The sequence below is a fragment of the Kogia breviceps genome, chromosome 10 (assembly GCF_026419965.1).
Source record: "Kogia breviceps isolate mKogBre1 chromosome 10, mKogBre1 haplotype 1, whole genome shotgun sequence".
In the NCBI taxonomy this organism is placed as follows: Eukaryota; Metazoa; Chordata; class Mammalia; order Artiodactyla; family Physeteridae; genus Kogia; species Kogia breviceps.
The window spans coordinates 86,347,816-86,369,717 of record NC_081319.1 but is presented as its reverse complement, the minus strand read 5'-3'; the positions used below and the strand labels follow the sequence as shown (position 1 = coordinate 86,369,717).

The 21,902-nt window shown below is 41.3% G+C and overlaps 2 protein-coding genes across 14 annotated transcripts in view; one reads left to right on the top strand and one right to left on the bottom strand.

Moving 5' to 3' along the window:
* The first annotated feature begins 1,813 nt into the window (after positions 1-1,813).
* ZNF391 (zinc finger protein 391) lies at positions 1,814-19,633 on the top strand. 3 transcript variants are annotated; one of them, XR_010835130.1, is made up of 3 exons: positions 1,814-1,891; positions 8,040-8,147; positions 19,506-19,633. XR_010835130.1 is itself a non-coding variant. In XM_067006622.1 (3 exons), the coding sequence occupies exon 3, from the start codon at positions 9,011-9,013 to the stop codon at positions 10,085-10,087; it is 1,077 nt and encodes a 358-aa protein (XP_066862723.1). In that variant the 5' UTR covers positions 1,814-1,891; positions 8,040-8,147; positions 8,937-9,010; the 3' UTR covers positions 10,088-12,585. The 3 variants fall into 3 exon arrangements, 2 of the variants coding, with proteins under 2 accessions (XP_066862723.1, XP_066862724.1); XM_067006622.1 differs by lacking the exon at positions 19,506-19,633 and adding an exon at positions 8,937-12,585; XM_067006623.1 differs by lacking the exon at positions 19,506-19,633 and adding an exon at positions 8,937-12,585 and having other exon boundaries at positions 1,843-1,891; positions 8,037-8,147.
* ZNF184 (zinc finger protein 184) overlaps positions 18,511-21,902 on the bottom strand; it is a 19,056-nt gene continuing 15,664 nt past the window's right edge. For 6 of the 11 annotated variants that reach the window (XM_067006598.1, XM_067006599.1, XM_067006596.1 and 3 more), the window contains exon 7: positions 18,511-21,480. In XM_067006598.1, the coding sequence (XP_066862699.1) occupies positions 19,520-20,728 (1,209 nt within the window). In that variant the 5' untranslated portion in view covers positions 20,729-21,480 and the 3' untranslated portion in view covers positions 18,511-19,519. The remainder of the gene's footprint in view (positions 21,481-21,902) is intronic. The other 5 variants (XM_067006593.1, XM_059075425.2, XM_059075424.2 and 2 more) reach the window with 1 other exon arrangement.

The following is a 21,902-nucleotide window of genomic DNA, read 5'->3' as shown; positions in this document are numbered from 1 at the left end:
AAGCTTTGGTGTGTTGTGCTTTTGTTTTCATTCTTCTCAAGTTATTTTCTAATTTCCTTTGTGATTTCTTTTATGATCCATTGGTTGTTTAAGACTATGTTAATTTCCACATAGTTATGAATTTTTCTAATTTTCCTTCTGTTATTGATTTCTAGTTTCATTCCATTTTGATCAGAAAATATTCTTTGTATGATATTAATCTTTTAAAAATTATTAATGCTTTTATTGTGGTCTAACATATGCTCTATCCTGGAGAATGTTCCATGTTCACTTGAGAAGAATGTGTGTTCTGCTGTTGTTGGGTGAAATGTTCTATATATATATTTTGTTAGGTCTAACTGGTTTATATTGTTGCTCAAATCCTCTATTTTTAAAAAACTAATCTGTCTGGTTGCTCTATTCATTAAAGAATTCCATCTGCAATAGCATCAAAAATAATAAAATACCTAAGAAGAAATTTAGCCAAGGAGGCAAAAGATTTGTACTTCAAAAAGTACAAAACGTTGCTGAAAGAAATTAAAGAAGACCTAAGTAAATGGAAAGACATACCATGTTCATGTATTGAAAGACAATATTAAGATGGCAATACTACTCAAAGCAGATTCAATGTATTCCCTGTCAAAATCCCAACAATGTTTTTTACAGAAATAGAAAAACCCATCCTAAAATTCATATGGAATCTCAAGGGACCCTCAAAACCAAACCAAATTTTGAAAAGGAACAAGTTGGAAGATTCATACTTCCTAATTTCAAAACTTACCACAAAGCTACACAGTGGTAATCTCAACAGTGTGGTGCCGGAATAGGGATATACGTCTAGACCAATGGAATAGAAAAGAAATAGAATAGAATAGAATAGAATAGAAAAGAAAGCCCAGAAAAAACAAATTCCACATATATATCAACTGATTTTCAACCAGTGCTAAGACTACATAATTGGGAAGTAACAGTCTTTTCCAACAAATGGTACTGTGAAAACTGGATATCCACATGCAAAATAATGAAGTTGTACCCTTACTTTACACCAAATACAAAAAATAATTCAAAATGTTTCAAAGATCTAAATTTAAGAGTTAAACTATAAAACTCTTAGGATAAAATATAAGTAAAAATCTTCATGACCAGAATAGGATCCTGATTTTGTTTACCTTTACTTCTCTTGATGGAATTTGGGAAGTGTCCTGCATTTAATTGCAGCATCTAGACTGTGCAAAAAAGCCTGTTTCTCCAGAGATGGTCTGAGGACCACCTGCATTAGAATGACCTGGGATGCCCCCTGAAAACGCAGTGTTTCTGGGACTTTCCTCTGACCAACGAGTGCGAAGCCTGGGAATCTGCATTTTTACCAGCTCTTCAGGTATGCTGTTTAAAACTAAACCACTGGTTCGGACTACACTGCATAGAATGTATTAAGATCTTCAGGACCTTTCTAGGGTCTCCAGCATCAACTTTCTCAGGCCTCTAGCATCATCTTCTCAATCTCGGCGTCACACACACCAGGGAAAGTGCTTTGCAAAAATCTCCAGGAAAGTGAGTCTGAACACAATCTGGCTGTCCCGGACTCTGCAGCGCAGGCGCAGAGCCACGGCCTCTGGTATGCTGCCCATTCTCCTCATCGTCTCTGTTCTTTAACAGATCGTCTGCTCCAGGAGAATTAGGTCGGGGCCGTTGATCAGGCAATGACTGGCCCCACATACTGACAAGGACACGACCAGGGGTCTGAGTGGAAGAGTGTCTGTGGCCTCGGGAACCTTGGTGAGCGCGGCAGCAATGGGTCGACGCAAGGGTTTCCCATTAATCCTTCCGGCTTCCTCAAGCCGAGCGCACTAAGGTTCCGTCTAAGCGTCGGTCCGGCCCAGGGTGTGTTCCGGCGCTCGCCCCGAGGCGGCCGGTGAGTGGGGCACGCAGGGCTCCGAGGCCCGGGGCCTGGACGGGTGGGCCTGGAGGGTCTAGGAAGTGGTCGTGCGGAAACACTCAACTGTTTCGGGGGGTAGACCGGCGAGAGGTCCAAGGGTGGTCTGGCCGCAGATCCAGACGAGAGGTGGCTCCGCGGCTGGGACGCGGCACCGTGTCTCTGCGCGGCGCCCAGCGGTCGCCTTGCGGGTGGGCACAACCTAGTCCCTCAGCTGCACTGACAGCAGGTGGTGTTCTCCGGTGAAGCCCTGGGAGATGGAAAAGCTCAGAGTTTCATTCCGCTCCGCTCTAGCTGGGCGAGGAAGGACTTCTGTACTCAGGGTGTTTCCCAAATGCTTACTGTGTGCCAGGCACTGTTCTAAGAGTTTTTACCAGCGTCAACTCATTTAATCCTCGCGTTAACCCCATGAGATGTACGATTATTATCCTCATGTTACAGATTTTAAAATTGAGGCACACAGAGATGAAGTACCTTACTTAAAGTTACAGAGCTTGAGAGTAGTAGTATTTATTTTATGGTTCTGATGGTGACGGTTGTACTTCAGTATAGTAGGTGTTGTTAGGGGTATTGACAAAAGCTGTATATCAGATTCTGTAAATTTGTTGTGACTTTGAACCAATCTCAAGGACACTGTTGTCTGAAGACCATCTTTTGGTAGGCCTGAAGACTTGACTGTCTCTGTTTCAGAGTTGAACAGAGGCTGCCTAGGCCTTCCTGCTGACTCTTGTGCATTCGCAAAGGCTCCAGGAAGTAGTCAGCCCGATACCAGAAAGCAAAGCACCAGAAGAAGAGCTATACGAGAACCTTCAGAACCTGCTTCCTTCTGAATTAGATAATTTCTTAATATTCAAGGGAGTATATACAAGGGAAAATTATTCCAAGATCAGCAATTGATTATAAGAGAAAGTGGCATGGTCAAAAGAATTTCCGATGGTTAGGGTAACAGGAGGGGGTCAGGGCTGTGAGGGCTGGAATGTTAGTCATATAAAGAGGAGAATGGGGTTTGCTGGTGCTGCAGCACTTTGTGACCACTGTACTTTCCAGAATAATGATTTGGTAAGGATACAATATCTATAGACCAGTAAGGTGATCCAGATAAAACTAAAGTATGAAGAAGAAAGGAGAAAAAGAGAAAAGGAGAGGCAACATTCCACATAATGGTGGAGGAACCCCTTGTATGAAACCTGGATAAGGGTATGGTCCTAACCTTGTGGAGACAGAGACCTCCTAGCCTCTCTGAAATATATCTGGGGGCTCCCCCGAGAACTTTGTCATATCCACCGGCTCTGCCTTCCCCATTTCATGTGCATCCTCCAAAGCCAGGAAAAAGAATACATCTGTCCACACTCTAGAACAGCAGCACAAATCCTCTGAGAGCATCTTTCCCTAAATGTATACTATCACAATTTAAAAACTAATTCATTTGAGGTAAGCACAGCAGTAGTATCTCCTTATGTCGTAGATGATATTCTTTATAGTAAGCTTTGCCATTTATAACGTGTAGCATTCACAGAAGCTTTGTGAGAAAAGACAAGTGAGTGCTAGTAATGCCATTTTATAGTGTGGGACCAGCTTTTCAAAAAGGTGAGTGGCTTGCCCAGAGATGCACAGTCCTGTGGTGGAGCAGTATCATCTGCCTTCTGTTTTGGCTCTCAGGAAGAAGTAAGGGACTACTGCCTACTCCCTTTGAACTCACATCCCATGTGAGGAAATCGATAAGCAGACTGGATTATATGCCTCGGAACACCTAGAGAGCTTAGTGAGAGTTTGGACTCAGCCCAGACCAATTCCCTTTACCTTTTCTCATTAAAGAACTAGGGACAAACCCAGACATAAATGTCTACTGTCATTTTCTTTGTGTCTGGGAGGAGGTGGGGTTACTTTGGGACATTTGTTTTACCTCTTAATACCTCGGGTTGCATTCACCTGGCCTAGTGTGGACATTACTAGACCAGTGACTCTGGATACCTTCGGATAAGACCTGTTATCCCCAGATTTGCCCTTGACCAGAAAGAAAACGAAGAGGAGGTGTAAGAGGGAAAGGCAACTTTCTATCTCACTAAAAGATCACATACCCTGGGCTTCCCTTGTGGCTCAGTGGTTGAGAGTCCGCCTGCCTATGCAGGAAACACGAGTTCGTGCCCTGGTCTGGGAAGATCCCACATGTCGCGGAGCACCTAGGTCCGTGAGACATGGCCGCTGAGCCTGCGCGTCCGGAGTCTGCTCCGCAAAAAAAAAAAAAAAAAAAAAAAAAAGATCGTATACCATGTATGTTAAGGATTCTTCCTTCTTTTCTGGAAGTTTGTGCCATCTCACCAAGTGGAGACATACGTATTTCTCTTTTCAGAGAATGTCCCTTCTTAGGTGAGTGTGGCAGATTTTGCCCAGTATGGGATTAGTGCCTGGTTGCCTGCTGACTGCTTTTGATGTCTTCCTCAGCACTCCCTTGCTCTATTTCAGCATTAGGCGATTGGCCTCTTTCTCAGACAGTTTCCTCTGAAACATTGACCTTAGGCTCTCACATGTCTCTGGGGATTTGAAAAAGAGTCTGTTCATTCTAGTCTTATCCCCTTAGTCTAGGCAGATGGGTCTGTGCCTCAGAGTTTGGAATCTAAAATTAAATTCCAGAAATCAGACAGCTCTGGACTAATCAAGTACAACATCTTCCTTTTACAGATGAGGATACATAAAACCAGACTGGTTATTTTTCCTTGGTTTTTATTTAGCTACCAACAGAGCTATGATCAAAATCCAGATTACTTGGTAAATATAATACCATGTAATTATTTATACCACGGGGCCTCTATCTGGTGTTTCACTGATTTATGCCAAGGGTGCCAATTGCTTTGTGGTGGAACTATAGTGGAAGCCAGGAAATTTAATCCTTAGTTTACACAGATAGGGCTTTTAGTGTGGTTGGGACTTACTGCAGCCTCTCAGGATAGTCATCTCTCAGAGGTAGTCACTCTTGTGTCAAGGTCACGCTGGTGTCCTGGGATCAGTGGAGTTTAGTTTCTTGGCCCTTTAGAGGCCATATGAATGGAAAGCATGACTCAAGTGTTCTTTCCCTGCCTGTTGAGAAGCAGTAAGTATGATGTAGTGTAGTGAGTTTGAGTCCAGGATTTATCACTTGGCTTTGGGCCAAATTACTTATCCTTTCTGTACCTCAAATTCTTCATTTGTATTGTGGAAATAATAATAGTAACCCTCTCATTGTTGTGAGACAAAAATGAGTCCGTATTCATAAAGTGCTTAGAATAGGCAGACTCAAGAGAAAAGACCAAAAAAGGGCCTTTCCAGAGGCTGCACCTCCAACTCAGGTTCCTTTCACAGTTGGGTTCTTTTTTTTTAACACAGAAACTTTCCCCAATGTGGTTTCTGTGTGTCTGTCATAGGTGTCACGTATACAAACACATAATGCATAATACAGTTACACCTTTCATGAGCTTATTTGAAATGCAAAAATAACTACATCTTGGGACTCTTGTACTGCACACTATATACACATCAAATTATAATTATCATATCAAATTGGATTATTTTACCAATCATCAAGGTATTAATAAACATGAGAGTAAACCCTCAACTTCAAATTGGCTCTCTCCTTTGAACTCTGTCCTAGTTCTCTCTCTGTTCAGGAGATCCTGTCTACTTTTAGATGTCCTATGTTTTAATGGTTCTAGTGAGTCAGTTTATAAAGATCTTCACATTTCAGATCTTCCTGGTTTCGCTTTGTCTCCAAAAACCTGAACAAAATCTCTTCTAAACAATATCTCTTCTCCAAGATGGAATGTAATATGTAATAATGTAATAATATTCCACTATGTACAAAATTCCCACTGTTCCTACGTCACCTTTATGGCAGTGTGGGTGTTCTCAGATCTTCAAGGACTTCTGTTGGGGACAAGGACTTTTGCTTTAAGGCTTTAGAGGCTTTGCAATTTACCGCCTGAGAGAGTCACTATTTATCTATTGTGTAACTGTTAGTACTTTAGTTCCATTGCACTAGAGAAGTAATTCTCTACCTTTCAAACCTACCATCCCCTTTACTATCTTGAAATAAAATTTATAGATAATATTAACTACATATAGATATAATTTCCAGAATATCACTATGTTACCTTAACTGTAATATAAAGGAGAAAGAAAAGGAAAGTAATTTATAATAGAATAATAATTTTTCAGCATGTAAGTGATTGGATGAAATAGACACTTGTACCTATTCATAGAATCATGTGAATACAACAGCTACAAATGCAGACTGATATGTGAATGTCGTATTTGTGAATCTAATATCATGAATGGCTTGATTTTCCTAAAATGGCGAACAGTTCCGAATATCATTCAAAGAAAAAGAAGTATATTTCCTTGATTTTCCAATACATAGCAAAGTTGTGCAAAATACTTTATATTTATTTGTAAAGTAATTCCAATCTCAGGTAACCATTAACAACTCTTTTGAAAGTCTGGCAGAATAAGGGACATTCTTTGTTTTACAGGAATCCCTGGCCCTCACTAAATTCTAATAGCCTCATCCAATCAACATGACAACCAAAACTAAAACCAAAACCAAACCAAACAAACCCCCGCCACACACACAAACCCTCACAAATTCCCAAAACTCTCCCAAGGAGGTGATATTGCTGCCTTGAGAATTACTGTAATAGAGGAGAGAAGTAGCAGTGAGCTGCCAAAAGAATAATGATGGAGTAGCTTAAGGATCTGGGCTGCAAGAATGTAGGCCAGCCAACCTAAGCAGTAAGACAAATGCCTACTAAGGAATGTTAGCACCAAAAAGTATGCAACTGATTTTATTGCAAGGTTCTAAATAAATTAGAAATTCTGACTTCTCAGTCAACCCAGTGGTAGAGTTTTGCATTCCCTGCTTTTAGTTGAAAGGCATGTTCTTGGCAAAGCTGGACACAGCATCGTCATGTTGCTCTTGAGGTTCTCCATGGATGGCTTCTTCATGAACACCCTCCAGGATTCATTTCCACATGTGGGAAGGTTCCCATTCTCTGAGAAAGGCAAGACTTGTGAAACCAGATCAACTCTTAACCTAGTGGATCTTAAATTGTGCTGTGAGCAGAAACATTAGGGGAGCTATTATACAATTGGTTGCCTACTGTTATGCCCAAGGGCTCTGAATGAATTTACAAGAGAATGGGTTAAAGAAAAAACTTCAGTGGGGAAACATAGAGTCCAGAGAAGGACTGGAAGAGTAGGCACAGATTCCTATATCCTCCCCATTTTATCAACAGAAAGGTTGCCAGAGTCAGGATGCTCTGCTAGACACCCAGTATAGGTCAGTATTCTAGGAGAGGGCCTTGCTGCTCTTCCTTATTATAAGGCAAGTGTTAGAACAACCTTGTGAGTGGGAAGATAAACAGACTGACTGCTTGGTACAGTCTGAATGTTGGGTGCCAGCTTTTTACAGGAATCGTCTGGGAAAGCTAGCTGCCTAATACCTGGAAACCTTGAGATCTTTGGGAAGTGTTGGCCCTTCCAGCAGAAGGAAGAAGTCACCTGTCCTAAGGGAAGCTGAATTTATGTTTTAGACCCTCTGGCTGTGAGAAGAATGTTTGGTAGAAAGGCTGGTCCCAGTGAACACATTTTTCAGACAACCTAGAGAGTGTTTCTAAGGTTCATTTTGGACAATTCAACTTGTTGAGTCATAGGAACTTAATAAATACAAATGCCTGGGCCTCATTATACTTAACTAGGTCTAAAGTAATGCCCAGTATCTAGAGTAACAAGTTCCATAAGTGATTCTGATGGGTATGTGTATAACCTTTCTTTTGGAACCAGTTTTAGCCCAGAACTTTCAGATACCCATTTTCTCCAGCCCCTCCTGCCACAGCCTCTAAAAATTCACACTATGGTTTTTGTTTGTTTGTTTGTGGGTTGTTTTTTGGCCGCACCGCATGGCTTGTGGCATCTTAGTTCCCCGACCAGGGTTTGAACCGAGGCCCTTGGCAGTGAAAGTGCGGAGTCCTAACCACTGGACCGCCAGGGAATTCCCACATACTATCTTTTCTATAGATCAAAGCATTAATGTTGAGCTCTCAATAGCCCTGTGTCTCCAGCACCAATAGCCTTGTGTTAAATCATTTCCAATCAGCAGGAATCCCAGCATGTGAATTGGACATATCACCCAGTTGGAGAAAGAACAACTGTAGACACTGGATCTTCAGGGAACTGAAGAGGGGAGTGACCAAAAATATCTGTCTAGGTGAGTAGTATCATGAAAAGGCCACTAATTTGAAGTTTTGGAGACATGAGTTCTAGTCTAAGCTCTTGCAATTTGCTGGGTGACTCAAGTTACTCACTCTGTTTTCCATCTGTCAAATAAGCAAGTTGGCCTTGATGAACTCTAAGTTAAAATCTGTTATGATGAGCTCTGTTAATCCTCTGAAGTCTGTGGTTGTAGACTTGTTTAGAAGAATACCTAAACTAGCTGGAAGAAGGGTTGGGGGATCAAAGGGAGATCAAATGGGGATAGCAGGGTAATAGTTAGCATTTCTGAAATTCTGTTTTCTCTCTTTGCCAAGAAAATGGTTGCATCCTAGCTTGATAGAGTCTTCCTCACTTTTTGCATTTTGGCAGGGGGTGGTGGTTATGTTTTCTACATTTGAGAGTCTTTACTTTTCTCATCCCTTTCCTTTCTCTCATTTACCATAACTAATTGGCTACAATAGCTAATAGCTCATTTTACTTTCTAATCCCCTATTCTCTGCTCATCAATTGGTATATCTGCTCATGTCCATTTTGGGGGCTCAGCGTAATACCCACGCCCCTACCTGTATTTCTTGATGTCTCTGTGCATCCACTGTGAAAACTCTGTTATCACTTCTGGCCTTGTTCACTTCTCTTTCATTGTCCCTTTTAAGTTTCTGCCCATATAAAGTTGCTAGTGTGCATGAATTGCAAATTAGTTGTCTTTTTTTTTCTGCTGGTTTATTTTCCTTGCTCTCCACACTAGACACAGGTGACATTTGCACTTTAAATGTCTTTCACATAGGGATATTTGAACTGAACCAAAGCATCAACACCAATCAGGCTATTTCTGAAGAACTAGAGTTTACAGGGTCAGCAATGGAAAGTCTTCGAAGGAATACTGCCCAACGTCCTATGAATGAAGAAGCCTGTAAAAGTGAGGGCCAGTTATCAAGGCAGACAAAATGTCCTACACAGAAGAAATCTTCTTTTGTGAAAACAGCAATCAGAAAAGTGTCAATGACCCTCAAGGAAATTTTCACTAGGGAGAGAGGCCCTGAATCCAGTGAATTTAGTCTAAGCTCAAAATTTAATACACGGCAGAAAATTCCAAAGGGAGCTATGTCCCCCATATCTAGGAAAAACTCCAAAGATAATTCAGGCTTAATTAAACACCAAAAACTCTTTCCACAAAGGAAACCTTGTAAATGCAACGAATGTGGTAAAGCCTTTAGTTACCAATCAGACCTTATTGCCCACAGTAGAATTCATGGTGGAGAAAAGCCTTTTGCATGCAATGAATGTGGTAAAACTTTTAGCCGAAGTACACACCTTATTGAACATCAAAGAACTCACACTGGAGAGAAACCTTATGAATGCAGTGAATGTGGAAAAGCTTTTAGCCGGAGTACACACCTTAGTCTACATCAGAGGATCCATACTGGGGAAAAACCATATGAATGTAGTGAATGTGGAAAAGCCTTTAGCCGAAACACTAACCTTAGTCAGCATCAGCGAACTCATACTCAAGAAAAACCTTACAAATGTAATGAATGTGGGAAAGCCTTCAGTGACCGTTCAACCATAATTCAGCATCAACGAATACACACTGGAGAGAATCCCTATGAATGCAGTGAATGTGGAAAAGCTTTCAGTTGGATCTCATCTCTTATGGAACATCAGAGAACACACACTGGGGAGAACCCCTATGAGTGCAGTGACTGTGGGAAAGTATTCAGTCGGAGCTCATCCCTTGTTGAACATCAGAGAATACACACTGGAGAAAAGCCCCACGAGTGTAGAGAGTGTGGAAAGGGCTTCAGTCGGAGCTCCTCCCTTATTATTCACCAGAGAACTCATACCGGCGAGAAGCCTTACAAGTGTAATAACTGTGGGAAAGCTTTCAGTCAGAGTTCATCTCTCATCAGACATCAGCAACTTCACACTAAAGAGTAGTATCTGTGCTTTGCTTAATGTTAGCACAAGAGCACACAGCATAACCTCCCACAGCTGAAAAGAAACATATATACTTCTTTGAATTTTTCTTCCTACTAGCTAGCTCTAAGCCAGTTTCAAGCTAGCCTTCCTTCCTTTTCATAAACTAAATGCTCAAATGAGTGATCAATCCAACAAGGGGATGACTTTTAAAACCTAACATATTCACTCTAATATTCTGGAGGGCTCCAACCTTAGAATATACATGTACATAACACCTTGCAGTTCCTCACCTTATCTATTCCATGGAGCTTGGGTCCCTGAACAACCAGTGAATCCTTTCTTTCCCAATCACATCAGCTCCTTCACTTAAAAGAGGAAATCCCATGTGTGTGTATTTTCATGCTTGCTGGCTCCAGTAGCAGAAGAGAAGGAGCTGGCTTCAGATTAGGACAAACAATTCCCACCAGTTTGGGGATAAAAAATTCAGTCTTGAATTATATGGACATATTTTTCTCTTCCTTCCTCCCTTACCTTTTTTGCTATAGCATAGTTTCCTCAAAGTATAGCCCATAGTTCTAATGTACCTAACTAACCCCAGTGTTATTTTATCATATCCTTAACAAGAAACTCCTAAAAAATCTTAGTTCCTCCATTATCTTTTTAAAAATTGCTGTCCTATTTTACAAACTTTTCTTTTCTTTTTTCGGTACGCGGGCCTCTCACTGCTGTGGCCTCTCCCGTTGTGGAGCACAGGCTCCGGACGCGCAGGCTCAGCGGCCATGGCTCACGGGCTCAGCCGCTCCGCAGCACGTGGGATATTCCTAGACCGGGGCACGAACCCATGTGCCCTGCATCGGCAGGTGGACTCACAATCACTACGCCACCAGGGAAGCCTAACAACTTTTCTTTTGTGTACAGACTTCATGAAACATATACCATCTGGTTCTGACTCTCACCAGCCTTGTTTAGTTGATCTGTAAAAGACAAACTCAGTGCCTCTTTCTCACTCCTTTTCCTACTTGACATTTGCAGAATTGGCACTTTTGGCCACTCCTATGCCTTAAAACGTGAGCTTCTGGGATCCATTATTCTGTAATGATCCACACTTTTCCTACCTCCCAGCACTTCTCTGATTAACAATGATCAGCTCTGTGACTTTGGGCAAGAGTTGGACCAGAATAATTTCATTTTATTGGCTTAGAGTACTTCATGTTATTCAATTAGATTGTTAAGCTTCTTGAAAACAGAAATCTTGTTTTAGATCCCTATAAAACATCACACAGTGCTGAGTAGTCACTAAATGCCCCATAATTATTGCTTACTGATTCCTCTTTATCTATCCTGGGTAATCAGTCTGCTAGGATTTATTTGAAATGTCTTGATAGTTGATTTCGATTTCTTTCTCTCTATTCCTACTGCTGCTGCCAAGTCCTCAGTAGTTTGGGCCTAGATTACCAGAGTAAACACATTGTTGCTGCTCTTGTCTCCCTGTCTTTATATAGCTGCCTGACTAAACTACCACTTGGTTCAGAAAGAATCCAGTTTCCCATTGTCCCAAGGAAAAAGTTCAAAGTGCTTTAACTTGAAGGTCTTGCACAGTTGGATCTATTTACTTATTTTCCATTACTCCCCAGTACAACTGGGCAGCCCTGTCCTTTGTCTCTATGACACCCTTTCTCTTCACACTTGGCTCCTCTTCAAATTATTCTGTAGCACCCTTTTACATACCCTGCTTTCCTCCCTGTATCTCCAGAAATCTATCCATACTTTATAAAAGGCTCTGGTCAGGTCCTACCTCCTCTGTGATAATTTCAGCCCGCCTCCCCCACCACCTTCTTAGAAGTCCTTTACAGTGATGGTTTGCCTTATTCTCCTGCATTACATACTTTCTTATTCTGTTCTCTGGTTCTGTCAGGTGCTTTTTTCCATGAACTTTTTTGAAGTTAGAAATTGTCTTAAATCTCTTAGAAGCCCCATCTAATACATAGTACAATGCAGGCCTGGACTGTAGTTTTAATCTGAATCAGAAGGGTTTAATTTAATAATGCAGTCACTTTACTCTTTTGAATGATGAGATTACCTCATAAATATTTTGGTCCTTTTTGTCCTACCTTGAATTGTATACATTAAGCCTTGGGACTGACTCTCCTTCAGAGCTCCTGGGATGCTGGCCTCTTGGCTTTCCACTTCATGAGACTGTTTTAAGGAGTAGGTGGGTTTATTCATATGAAATGATGAAAACAGTGCCTGACATATAGTAAGTGTTCAATAAATGGTAATTGTTATGATTCTATTCCTTCATATCTGCCTGTAGTCTTTCATTTCATCCCTAAAGGGTCTGTAACTCCACATAATGGAAAACTAGGATCACAATCAAATAAGTAAGAAGATATTTCTTCTGCCATCACAGACAATTATCATCTATTTTATTATAACTCTATTGTGTGTCAAAAATGACTCAAGACAGCTTACAAGATATGATAAAATACAAAACTGAAAAAAAATACAAATCGGTATTAAAGAAGAAAATGCCTAGAAGATCAAGATCATGACAAATTATGGTATGCCAGATAGTTATTCAGGTATGAAAGTGAGATGGTCATTTGCTTACATTGTATTTGGAAGAGGAGAAAATGTCCATTCTTCAAGGAAAGCCTAAGAGTTAAGATGAATTTCTCCACCGGCCTTCATGTAATTATACAATGTGCTTGATAACAAAAAATTAAATTATGTGTTCTCTACAACACCTAGCATATAGTATGTTTTCCAGTGAATAAATATTTAGTTCATAGTAGAAGTCTAAGAAAGGCAAATATAAAGATTCTTCTTGGGGTGGAGTGGGGTTAGAAGGAGCAGAGGGTAGAGATAATCAAGTAATTACTGGGTGCCAGAAGAAAAGCTCTTTTCACACATTTGAGTCTCTTAATTTACCACAGTATGGGATGAAGAAACTGAAATTTACAGATGTTAAATAGTTTACCCAAGGATCAGGATTTGACCCCACTACTGAATCTCTTAATCTGGGCCCTGGCAAGATCTGGGAAAGAAAGAACTGTGTAAGTAAAGGTATAGAGGAGGGAAAATGCTGTTTGTTCCAATAGATGAACTGGACTGTCTATGGCAGGGAGTTCAGTGAAATAAAAATGAGAACGTTTACTTGGAATTGGATAACTAGACAGTGGCTGCCCTGAGTACTAGCTTGTGTGTGGATTTAATCATTTAGGCAATGAGGGAATTACAGGAGGTTTTTGATCATGGTAATAAAAATTTGGTTTCGGAGAGAAGATTAATTTGGTAGAGGAGACAAGGTGGTTTGGAAATGAGAGAGACAGCACACAGAAACTAGGTGAGAAGCTGAAGTGTTAGAATAGTGGTATTGTGGAACAGAGCAGTGGTCAGATGAAGAGGCAGTATAAAGTAAGGATCCTATGAAACTGGTGACTAGATACAGGCAAGGAAGAAGAGAGACCAGCACTTCCTTAACTGCTGTTGTTAAATTTCCTGTAAGCTACCTAGGGTGTGGAGGGAGGAATTTCTGATACACATTCAGCAGTTAGCCATGAATACAAATCATTAAAAAAGCTGAACGCCTGATATGATTAACTTGCATCTTTAAAGTTGATTTGGAACCAAAAACTTTGGGGATTTCTGGTGGGGAAATCGGGTCAGAAGATAAGAGTGATCTGGAGAGGGGAGCTTTATTCTAAGGAGAAACAGAGGGTTTTCCAATGCAGCCAAAAGCACTGTGACTCGGCTCACACTGAACAATGTCTTCAAAATAATCTCCGTCCTTGCACGGAGCCCACATCTAGGCGTTCAGCGTGGGTCCTCTTCTGAGAGCCCTGCAGGTGGCTCCCGCGGAGGCCAGCTGCCGTCCCTGTCCTCGCTCGTCCGGACGCCTAGGCCATTGCTCGGGAACCCGGGTAGGGAAGGAGGCGCGTGAGTGCGAAGACCACCGCGGGGGTAAGAGCCTCAGAGCTCTGCGCTTTGGCTGTGCTCCCGGACTTTCATGGTGACCGTTGTGTGCTCCAGTTCCCTCCATCAAGGCTGCGATGGCCACTCCTAGAACCACCGGATGGGGTCCAGCGACCACCCCAGACTCCATCTTCCTGCTTTCCCGGGGGCGCTCTGAAGCAAGATCGGCCAAAGAGCTGAACCTACATCTGAGAACTACAATTCCCAGAAACCTCGTAGACTCGCAGTCGTCACAGCGCCCAGACTCCATTTCCCAGAAGTCTAAGGACCAAGTTCCATCCTCACTGAAAACCTTATGTGACGTCATTGACCTTCTGCTGAAGATTCTAAAGGCTGTCGGGGTGGGCGGTGCCACGCAACTTGATGTGGCGATACCAGTGAGCCTCGTTTCTGGATGGTATCCTAACCTGAATCTCTGTCACTACTTTTTCTAAAAAATTGATAAATCAGAGTGAAGCTTGCCCCCTTTTCCGTTAGATTTTATTCATTTAACATGTGCCTACTATGTATTAATCCACTTTTCTGATTTGTGGACTGTGAGATTGAAGATGAGTCACTTTCTTCGCTAAATATTAATTCAGCTCCGTTAAAGAGGCCACGATCCTTCCTCAACATTCTCCCTGCCACCCAACCCCTCACCCTGACACACACACACACACACACACACACACACACACGCACGCACGCACACACCCTGAAAAGCATAAAGGGATGAAAAGCAAAAAATAAACACTGGTCCCATCACTCATATAATCCCTGGACATATTAGTAAATGTTCTTTCAGACTTTTTTTTTCTTCTTATATCTGTGTATCTGCATATGCTAATAAAAAGTTATAGTTTATACGTAACAAAGGATTTACTGTATACATTCATCTTGAACCTTCCCCATGTTAATATTTTCCAAAATATATATATATATATATATATATATATATTTTGTGTGTGTGTGTGTGTGTGTGTGGTACGTGGGCCTCTCCCGTTGCGGAGCACAGGCTCAGCGGCCATGGATCACGGGCCCAGCCACACCGGGGCACGAACCCGTGTTCCCTGATCGGCAGGCGGACTCGCAACCACTGCGCCACCAGGGAAGCCCCAGGAGGCCCCCAAATAATTTTTAATGGTACCATCAAAGAACTAATCCTGTCCCTGTATAAGCATTTCTTTTCAGGCTTCCTAAACACCAGTGATTTTATTTAGAACCCCTAGCAAATGCTTCAGTCTGCTGTTGTCAAAACAACTTTAATAATTACTGTTAATTTTATTAGTTGTGATAATTATATTATGGTTAAGTTTAAAAGGAAGAAAAAGTCCTATTGGTTAAAAGATACATACTGATGAGACAAATGATGTCTGGGTCTAACTTTTAAATATTCCAGGAATAAATAAAAGTGGGGAGTCAGGGAGGGATTGCTAAACAAGACTGGCAAATGTTGATTATTGTTTAATCTGGGTGAAGAATACACTGAAGTTCACTTTTCTATTTTGTGTCTATTTGAAATTTTCTGTAATGAATTTTTAAAAATGTATAACAGCATTCCTCTTGGAGCAGTGTGGCCAGCTAATTCCTTCCAACCTCATGTTCAAGTCATCCTTTGACCACTGCCCAAATGAAGAATTTTCACTTCCATTGTCATCTCTGTAATGCTGATTTTTTTTTCCTGGGACCCATCTTCTGACTAGTTTTTTCACAGTACCTCTGAAAGTAAAGTAAGTCTCAACTCTTTACAGAACACTCCTTTTACCTTCATGCTCTCCTGCATCTCAGTCTCCTTCTGATCTCTCCTATGTAGATGATTTTGGCATCTGGTTTATAGTTTTCTGCTGTATTTCACGTCTCATTTCATTCTGAGTGACATCAATGTGCCTGACAGAGTAACTGCTCAGTAAACATTTGTTGAATCAATTAATGTCCACGTGGATGAATCATCCAGCAAACATTCTGCCTTTTATCTGGAACCCTGGGGTCTTGGCAGGCAGGAATCCCCGCGCTTGTGGGTAATGCAGCATCTGCTGCCCGTGCTTTTCCTCTCCCACCGGTGAATCTTATCCTTCCCTTTTAAATTCTTGTTCCAGAAGTCCTCCTCTGCCTCTGCCTTTAAAAGGTGCCTGCCATCTGCTCCCCACGCACAACCTTCTGTCCTTCACACTTTCCACGCCCACCGCTTAGCTTCTATCCATCCCAACATTGTCAGAGACACCATTTCTTTCTGCCTCCTTTAGGACTTTGCTCTCACACTCTTTCCACTTTTCAATCTCTCCTTTTCTAGTGACTCATTTCATTATCACTTAAAGAAGTCTAGTAGGTCTCTTCTATTTAAAAACAGCCTCATTAAATTCACATGCTGCTTTAGCCACCAAGCTAATTCTCCCCTAGAGCTTCCAGAAGGAGTGTGACCCAGCCAACACCTTGAGTTTGGCCTAGTGAAACTGATTTCAGACTTCTCGACTCCAGAACTGTGAAAAGAAATCTGTTGTTTTAAGGCACCAAGTTTGTGGTGATTCATTATAGCAGCCATAGGAAATGAATACTTTTTTTTTTTTTTTTTTTTTTTTTGTGGTATGCGGGCCTCTCACTGCTGTGGTCTCTCCTGTTGCGGAGCACAGGCTCCAGACACGCAGGCTGAGCGGCCATGGCTCATGGGCCTAGCCACTCCGCGGCATGTGGGATCCTCCCAGACTGGGGCACGAACCCGTGTACCCTGCATGGGCAGGCAGACTCTCAACCACTGCGCCACCAGGAAAGCCCTACACTCTTCTTTTGCCCTTGCTCTTTCAGGCTCAGGGGTGGTAATGTTTTCCTGCAATTGGTAGACACTAGTGTTCCACTGTCCTTCGCTGATTCCCTCTCTTGACTAAATTTTCTTCAATTAAACTGCTGGAGTATGGCCCTTAGTTTCTGCCTGGGACTCTGCCTATAGGTGGAATGAAGAAAAATATGGACCAAATAAAAAGTGGCCCCTGAAAATACTGTCCTTCACCAATAGACCCACTCCTTGTTTCCTGGTCTTCTTGGGCAATGCTGGGCCATTAGCCTCCCAGAACTGCAGTTCCAGATTTCTCCTGGCCCCAAAGTAATCTGCTCAGAACTACATTGCTCAGAGGCCTCAGTAATGATACATTTTTTGGACCTGGACCTTGAGCCTTCATGCTTTCTCACTAGTCCAAGATCGAGATGAATGCCCCTGTGCAAGGGTGAGTTCATCCATGGCCCAGGCACCCATCTGAGCCCATCTGAGGCAGAGGTGTGTCCAAGACAGGGTCTAGAATACAGGTTCCATCACACTGTGAGGTCATTCATATTAGTCCCCCTTTCCCTCCCCTCTCCACACCATCTTCTTGAGATGTAAACAGATCCAGAGAGAGGTAAACTTCTTTGACTTTTCTCGTCATATTGTTAGGGGAACCACTGACCGAAACCGCCCGTGCTGGCCAAGCCCTATAGTAACCACTTGCATGAGTTATCTTAAAACAGGAGGTCCTGGTAAGGAACTTGGAACTAACAAGCAACCTCCAGATAGTGATCACACATTCTCGGTGCTCTGCATTTGATCTGATGGTATCTATGAATAGATCAAATTAATGGAACAAAGTAGGATCTTCCATGGTTAATGACAAATTCCCAAATAAATTCTGTTCCCTCATATAGGAATCATAGTGGCAAAAGGACAAGAGTCTTTTTGTCCATTCCAGGCACTCTGGTGTTCTCTATTTTGGGATCTCCTTTGAAACAGGAGAATCCTTCACCTGGATATAGAAACTTCATTTCCTTATACTGTGGGAGTGGCTCAGATTCCAGCCAAAGCATATCCTATAACCTGAGATCTCTGCTAGTGATCTCTCTGCTAGTGTCCACCTCTCTGCTATGGGATAAATAAAATTCCTACATAATGGAAGCCTTGAGAAATTAAGAAATACCAAGATGACATTTCTTCATAGATGTTTCAAAACTACGACAGAAAAAAGTCCTGAGATTTAAATGGCTACTTTATCTCCTGAACACTGTTCTTTACTGTCTGGCATCTTCTTTAAGGAGGTGACAAAATTCTGATGCAGGTCACTGGCATTTATATAAGCAAAAATGACTGCATTTTTTTTCACTTGAAGAAAGCTTCAGCACCCACTCCCCCAAACCTCCTTTGTGGGAAGAGTCTTGAACTCCTTTTATATAAATAATGATAAACTTCTGTGCTACCTCCTGTTCTCAGAGCTCCTATTGTCAAGGCCAGGCTAGGAAATTGTCAGTTACTCTTAAAAGAGCAGACCTGATAATTAGACTGTATCTAGAAAAAATATAAGGGCCCATCTCTTTATGGCTAGACCCATATTTATTTCTGGCTCAAATGTTATCTTGACCAGGGTTGCCACAAATAGCCATGCAGGCTGTGGGCTGCCCATCTTCAGAAGTGTCACTCACACTGTCATCTGCTTGTGATATCAGGTGGCCAAGGAAAAGCAAGTAAAATGACCATTATTTTATACAGCCGTTTAATTTCTGTACTTTGGTAGGGAAACAAATTTGACCTTACCTCTCAAAGTTCATGAGAAACCACTTTACAAAACAAGGTAACAGTCAAAATTACATTATGTGTACATCCCCTTCAGTACATTATGTGTACTGAAGAGCTAATCTGTGAGCTTCTAGGAGGAGTCACAAGAAGCTACTAAGGAAGTGAGTACTGACATTTAATCCAGTTGTTTTTTCCAGGGTACACATTAGGAGTTTAAAAAAAGACACTGAGGCCAGGATCCCATTCCCTAGGCCAATCAGTCACTGGGGGTGGGGTCTTGGCAACAGAATTTTATAAAGTTCTTGAAGTGATTCCACTATGTAACTCGGGTTAAATAACACAGGTTTAAGCTGTAATAGAGGATCTATGTAATTGTGATAAAATTTTAGAATGTTAAAACATACTAGGAGAGAAAATAATAGGAAGAATTAATACTTGTACTGACTTAAGCCATTATATATTACTGAATTATTAATTTGAGGGCACTTTACAATTCTTTTTATTAGGAACCTGTCACTTAAAGAACTTAAATGTGTTAGAACAGGAGCATGATAGATCTCCAGTCTAGTTACTGAAACATAAATGCTTTCTATTGGCAAAACATGCATAAATACATACATTCTAGATGCAACATAGCAAAATGTTGATGTACAATCTTATTCAACAATATATTGTGAATATACAAAACCGAATATAAAACTCCAAACGACCTTTGAAATGACCTACTCCAAATCCCTCATTTCACAGAGGAAACTGAAGCTTAAAATGGCTGAATTTGCCAATGTCACAAAGTTGCTTAACAACGTAACTGGCTTACTTCAGCCCAATATACTTTCCATTCCACAGCATGACAGTGAAAAGTAAAAATATTTTCAGCAGTTTCTCAATCCACCCTGATTCTTCTGTACTTAAAAGGACAAACTAGAGTAAATGCATCCCCTATGTTTACAGTGTTCCTAGAAGAGTCATATGCCAGGGTGCAGTCTCTGATGTTTGTTGAGAGCAGAACGATATCTGAAGGCTTTTCCACAATCGTTACATCCAAAGGGCTTCTCTCCTGAATGAATTCTCTGATGCTGAATGAGATAAGTGCTCTGGCTGAAAGTCTTCCTGCATTCATTACAGTTGTAAGGTTTCTCTCCAGTATGAGTATTCTGATGTTCAGTCAGATGAGTGCTCCGGCTAAAGGATTTGTCACATTCATTGCATTTATAGGGTTTCTCTCCAGTGTGAATTCGTTGATGCTGAGCTAGATGGGAGCTCTGGCTAAAGGCCTTTTCACACTTATTACACTGGTAGGGCTTTTCTTCTGTGTGAGTTTTTTGATGTTGAGCCAGAGATGAACAATGTCGAAAGGCTTTGCCACACTTGGCACACTCATAAGGCTTTGCTCCTGTGTGAATTCTCTTATGTTGCGTAAGGTGTATGTTTTGGTTGAAGGCTCGCCCACATTCATTACACTTGTAAGGTCTTTCTCCAGTATGTATTTTCCTATGCTGAATAAGGGATGAGCCATAACTGAAGGTTTTCCCACATTCGTGACACTGATAGGGTTTCTCACCAGTATGAATTCTTTCATGTTTAGCAAGAGATGAACTCCGAATAAAGGCTTTCCCACATTCCTTACATTCATAAGCTTTCTCTTGGGTATGAGTCTTCTGATGTTGATTAAGGTTTGAGAGATAACTGAAAGCCTTTCCACACTCATTGCATTCAAAGGGCTTTTCTCTGGTGTGAATTCTCCGATGCTGAGTAAGGGATGAGCAATAACTGAAGGCCTTTCCACATTCATTGCATTTGTAAGGTTTTTCTCCAGTATGAATTTTTAGATGTTGAGCAAGGGATGACCAGTAACTAAAGGATTTCCCACATTCAGCACAATCATAAGGTTTCTCCCCAGTATGTGTTTTCTGATGTTGAGTGAGGTTTGAGTGCTGACTGAAGGCTTTCCCACATTCATTGCATTCATATGGTTTTTCACCAGTATGAATCATATGATGACGTATAAATGTTGAGGGTCCATTGAAAGCCTTCCCACATTCATTACATTTATAGGTTTTCTCTCCAGTATGAATTTTTTGATGTTGAGTAAGGTGTGTGCTCCTGGTAAAGGTTTTATCACATTCGTCACATTTAAAAGGTTTTTCTCCTGTATGAATTTTCTGATGTTCCATAAAATGACCTCTCTGGCTAAAGGCTTTTCCACACTCATTACAAGTATATGGTTTCTCACCAGTGTGAATTCTCTGATGCTGAACAAGATGGGTCCTCTGACTAAAGGCTTTCCCACATTCATCACACTTATAGGGTTTTTCTCCAGTGTGAATTCTTTGATGCTGAGTAAGAGAAGGACCCTCAATGAAGCCTTTTCCACACTGATCACATTTATATGGTTTATCTCCAGTATGAATTCTTTGATGGTTTATAAGGTTTTCACTCCGGCTGAAGGCTTTTTCACATTCATTACATTTGTAGGGTTTCTCTCCAGTATGTGTTCTCTGATGGCGAATAAGAGCTGAACAATAACTAAAAGCTTTCCCACATTCATTGCACTTACAAGATTTCTCTTTTTTAACCGGCTTTAAATTCGGTTTGACGCTTGTTTTAGTAGAGGTCTCTTCTGGAGATACTTCTTTTTGTGTTAAAAGGTCTGAACTCACATTGACACTTTTTTCAAAGTCATTATTTACATGGTCTCTCTTCAAAGTAGGTATTGTCTTATCAGTTATTTTTATTTCCCTTGGCAGGGCCTGTTCATTTGCCTGTTGCCTCTCTGGACTGCCTTCAGTTTCCCAAGTTTCTAAGACGTTAGAACCCCAAGGATCATCCCTTTTGTGCTTTTCTACTATTGCCTCTGGAGATTGCTCTTCTTCAGAAATGTCCAGTTCTGAGACTGATATGCTATTTTCTGGTCTTGTCTCCCAGTCTGAAAGAAAAAGAAAATGTCAGTATTCTCTGAATTGAGGGAACAAAAACAAACACAACAACAAAAGTGTTATTGTGGGAATGACCTAATGAAACTAAAAATAAAGCCCTCAGCAAATTCTGAGGATTTTCAAACACAGCCCTATTATCTGGGGAGAAATTTGGAAAGAGCTAAGGAGAATGAGAAATAAAATATGAGAGTAGCAAGAGAATGTCTAATTCAACTTCATAGATAATCTCCAAGAACCAGTAAGGGAACTCCATTTAAGTTGATAGTAAATTTAGAAAGGGACCACAGAGATAGATAAGAGGAGACAGAGATGGACTGAATCTAAAGGAGGCAGTCTGAACTGAGATTCCTTGCCAGTGAACAGCAACAAAAAGTCTAAGAACCATAATTTCAAGACAGGATAAACACAAGAC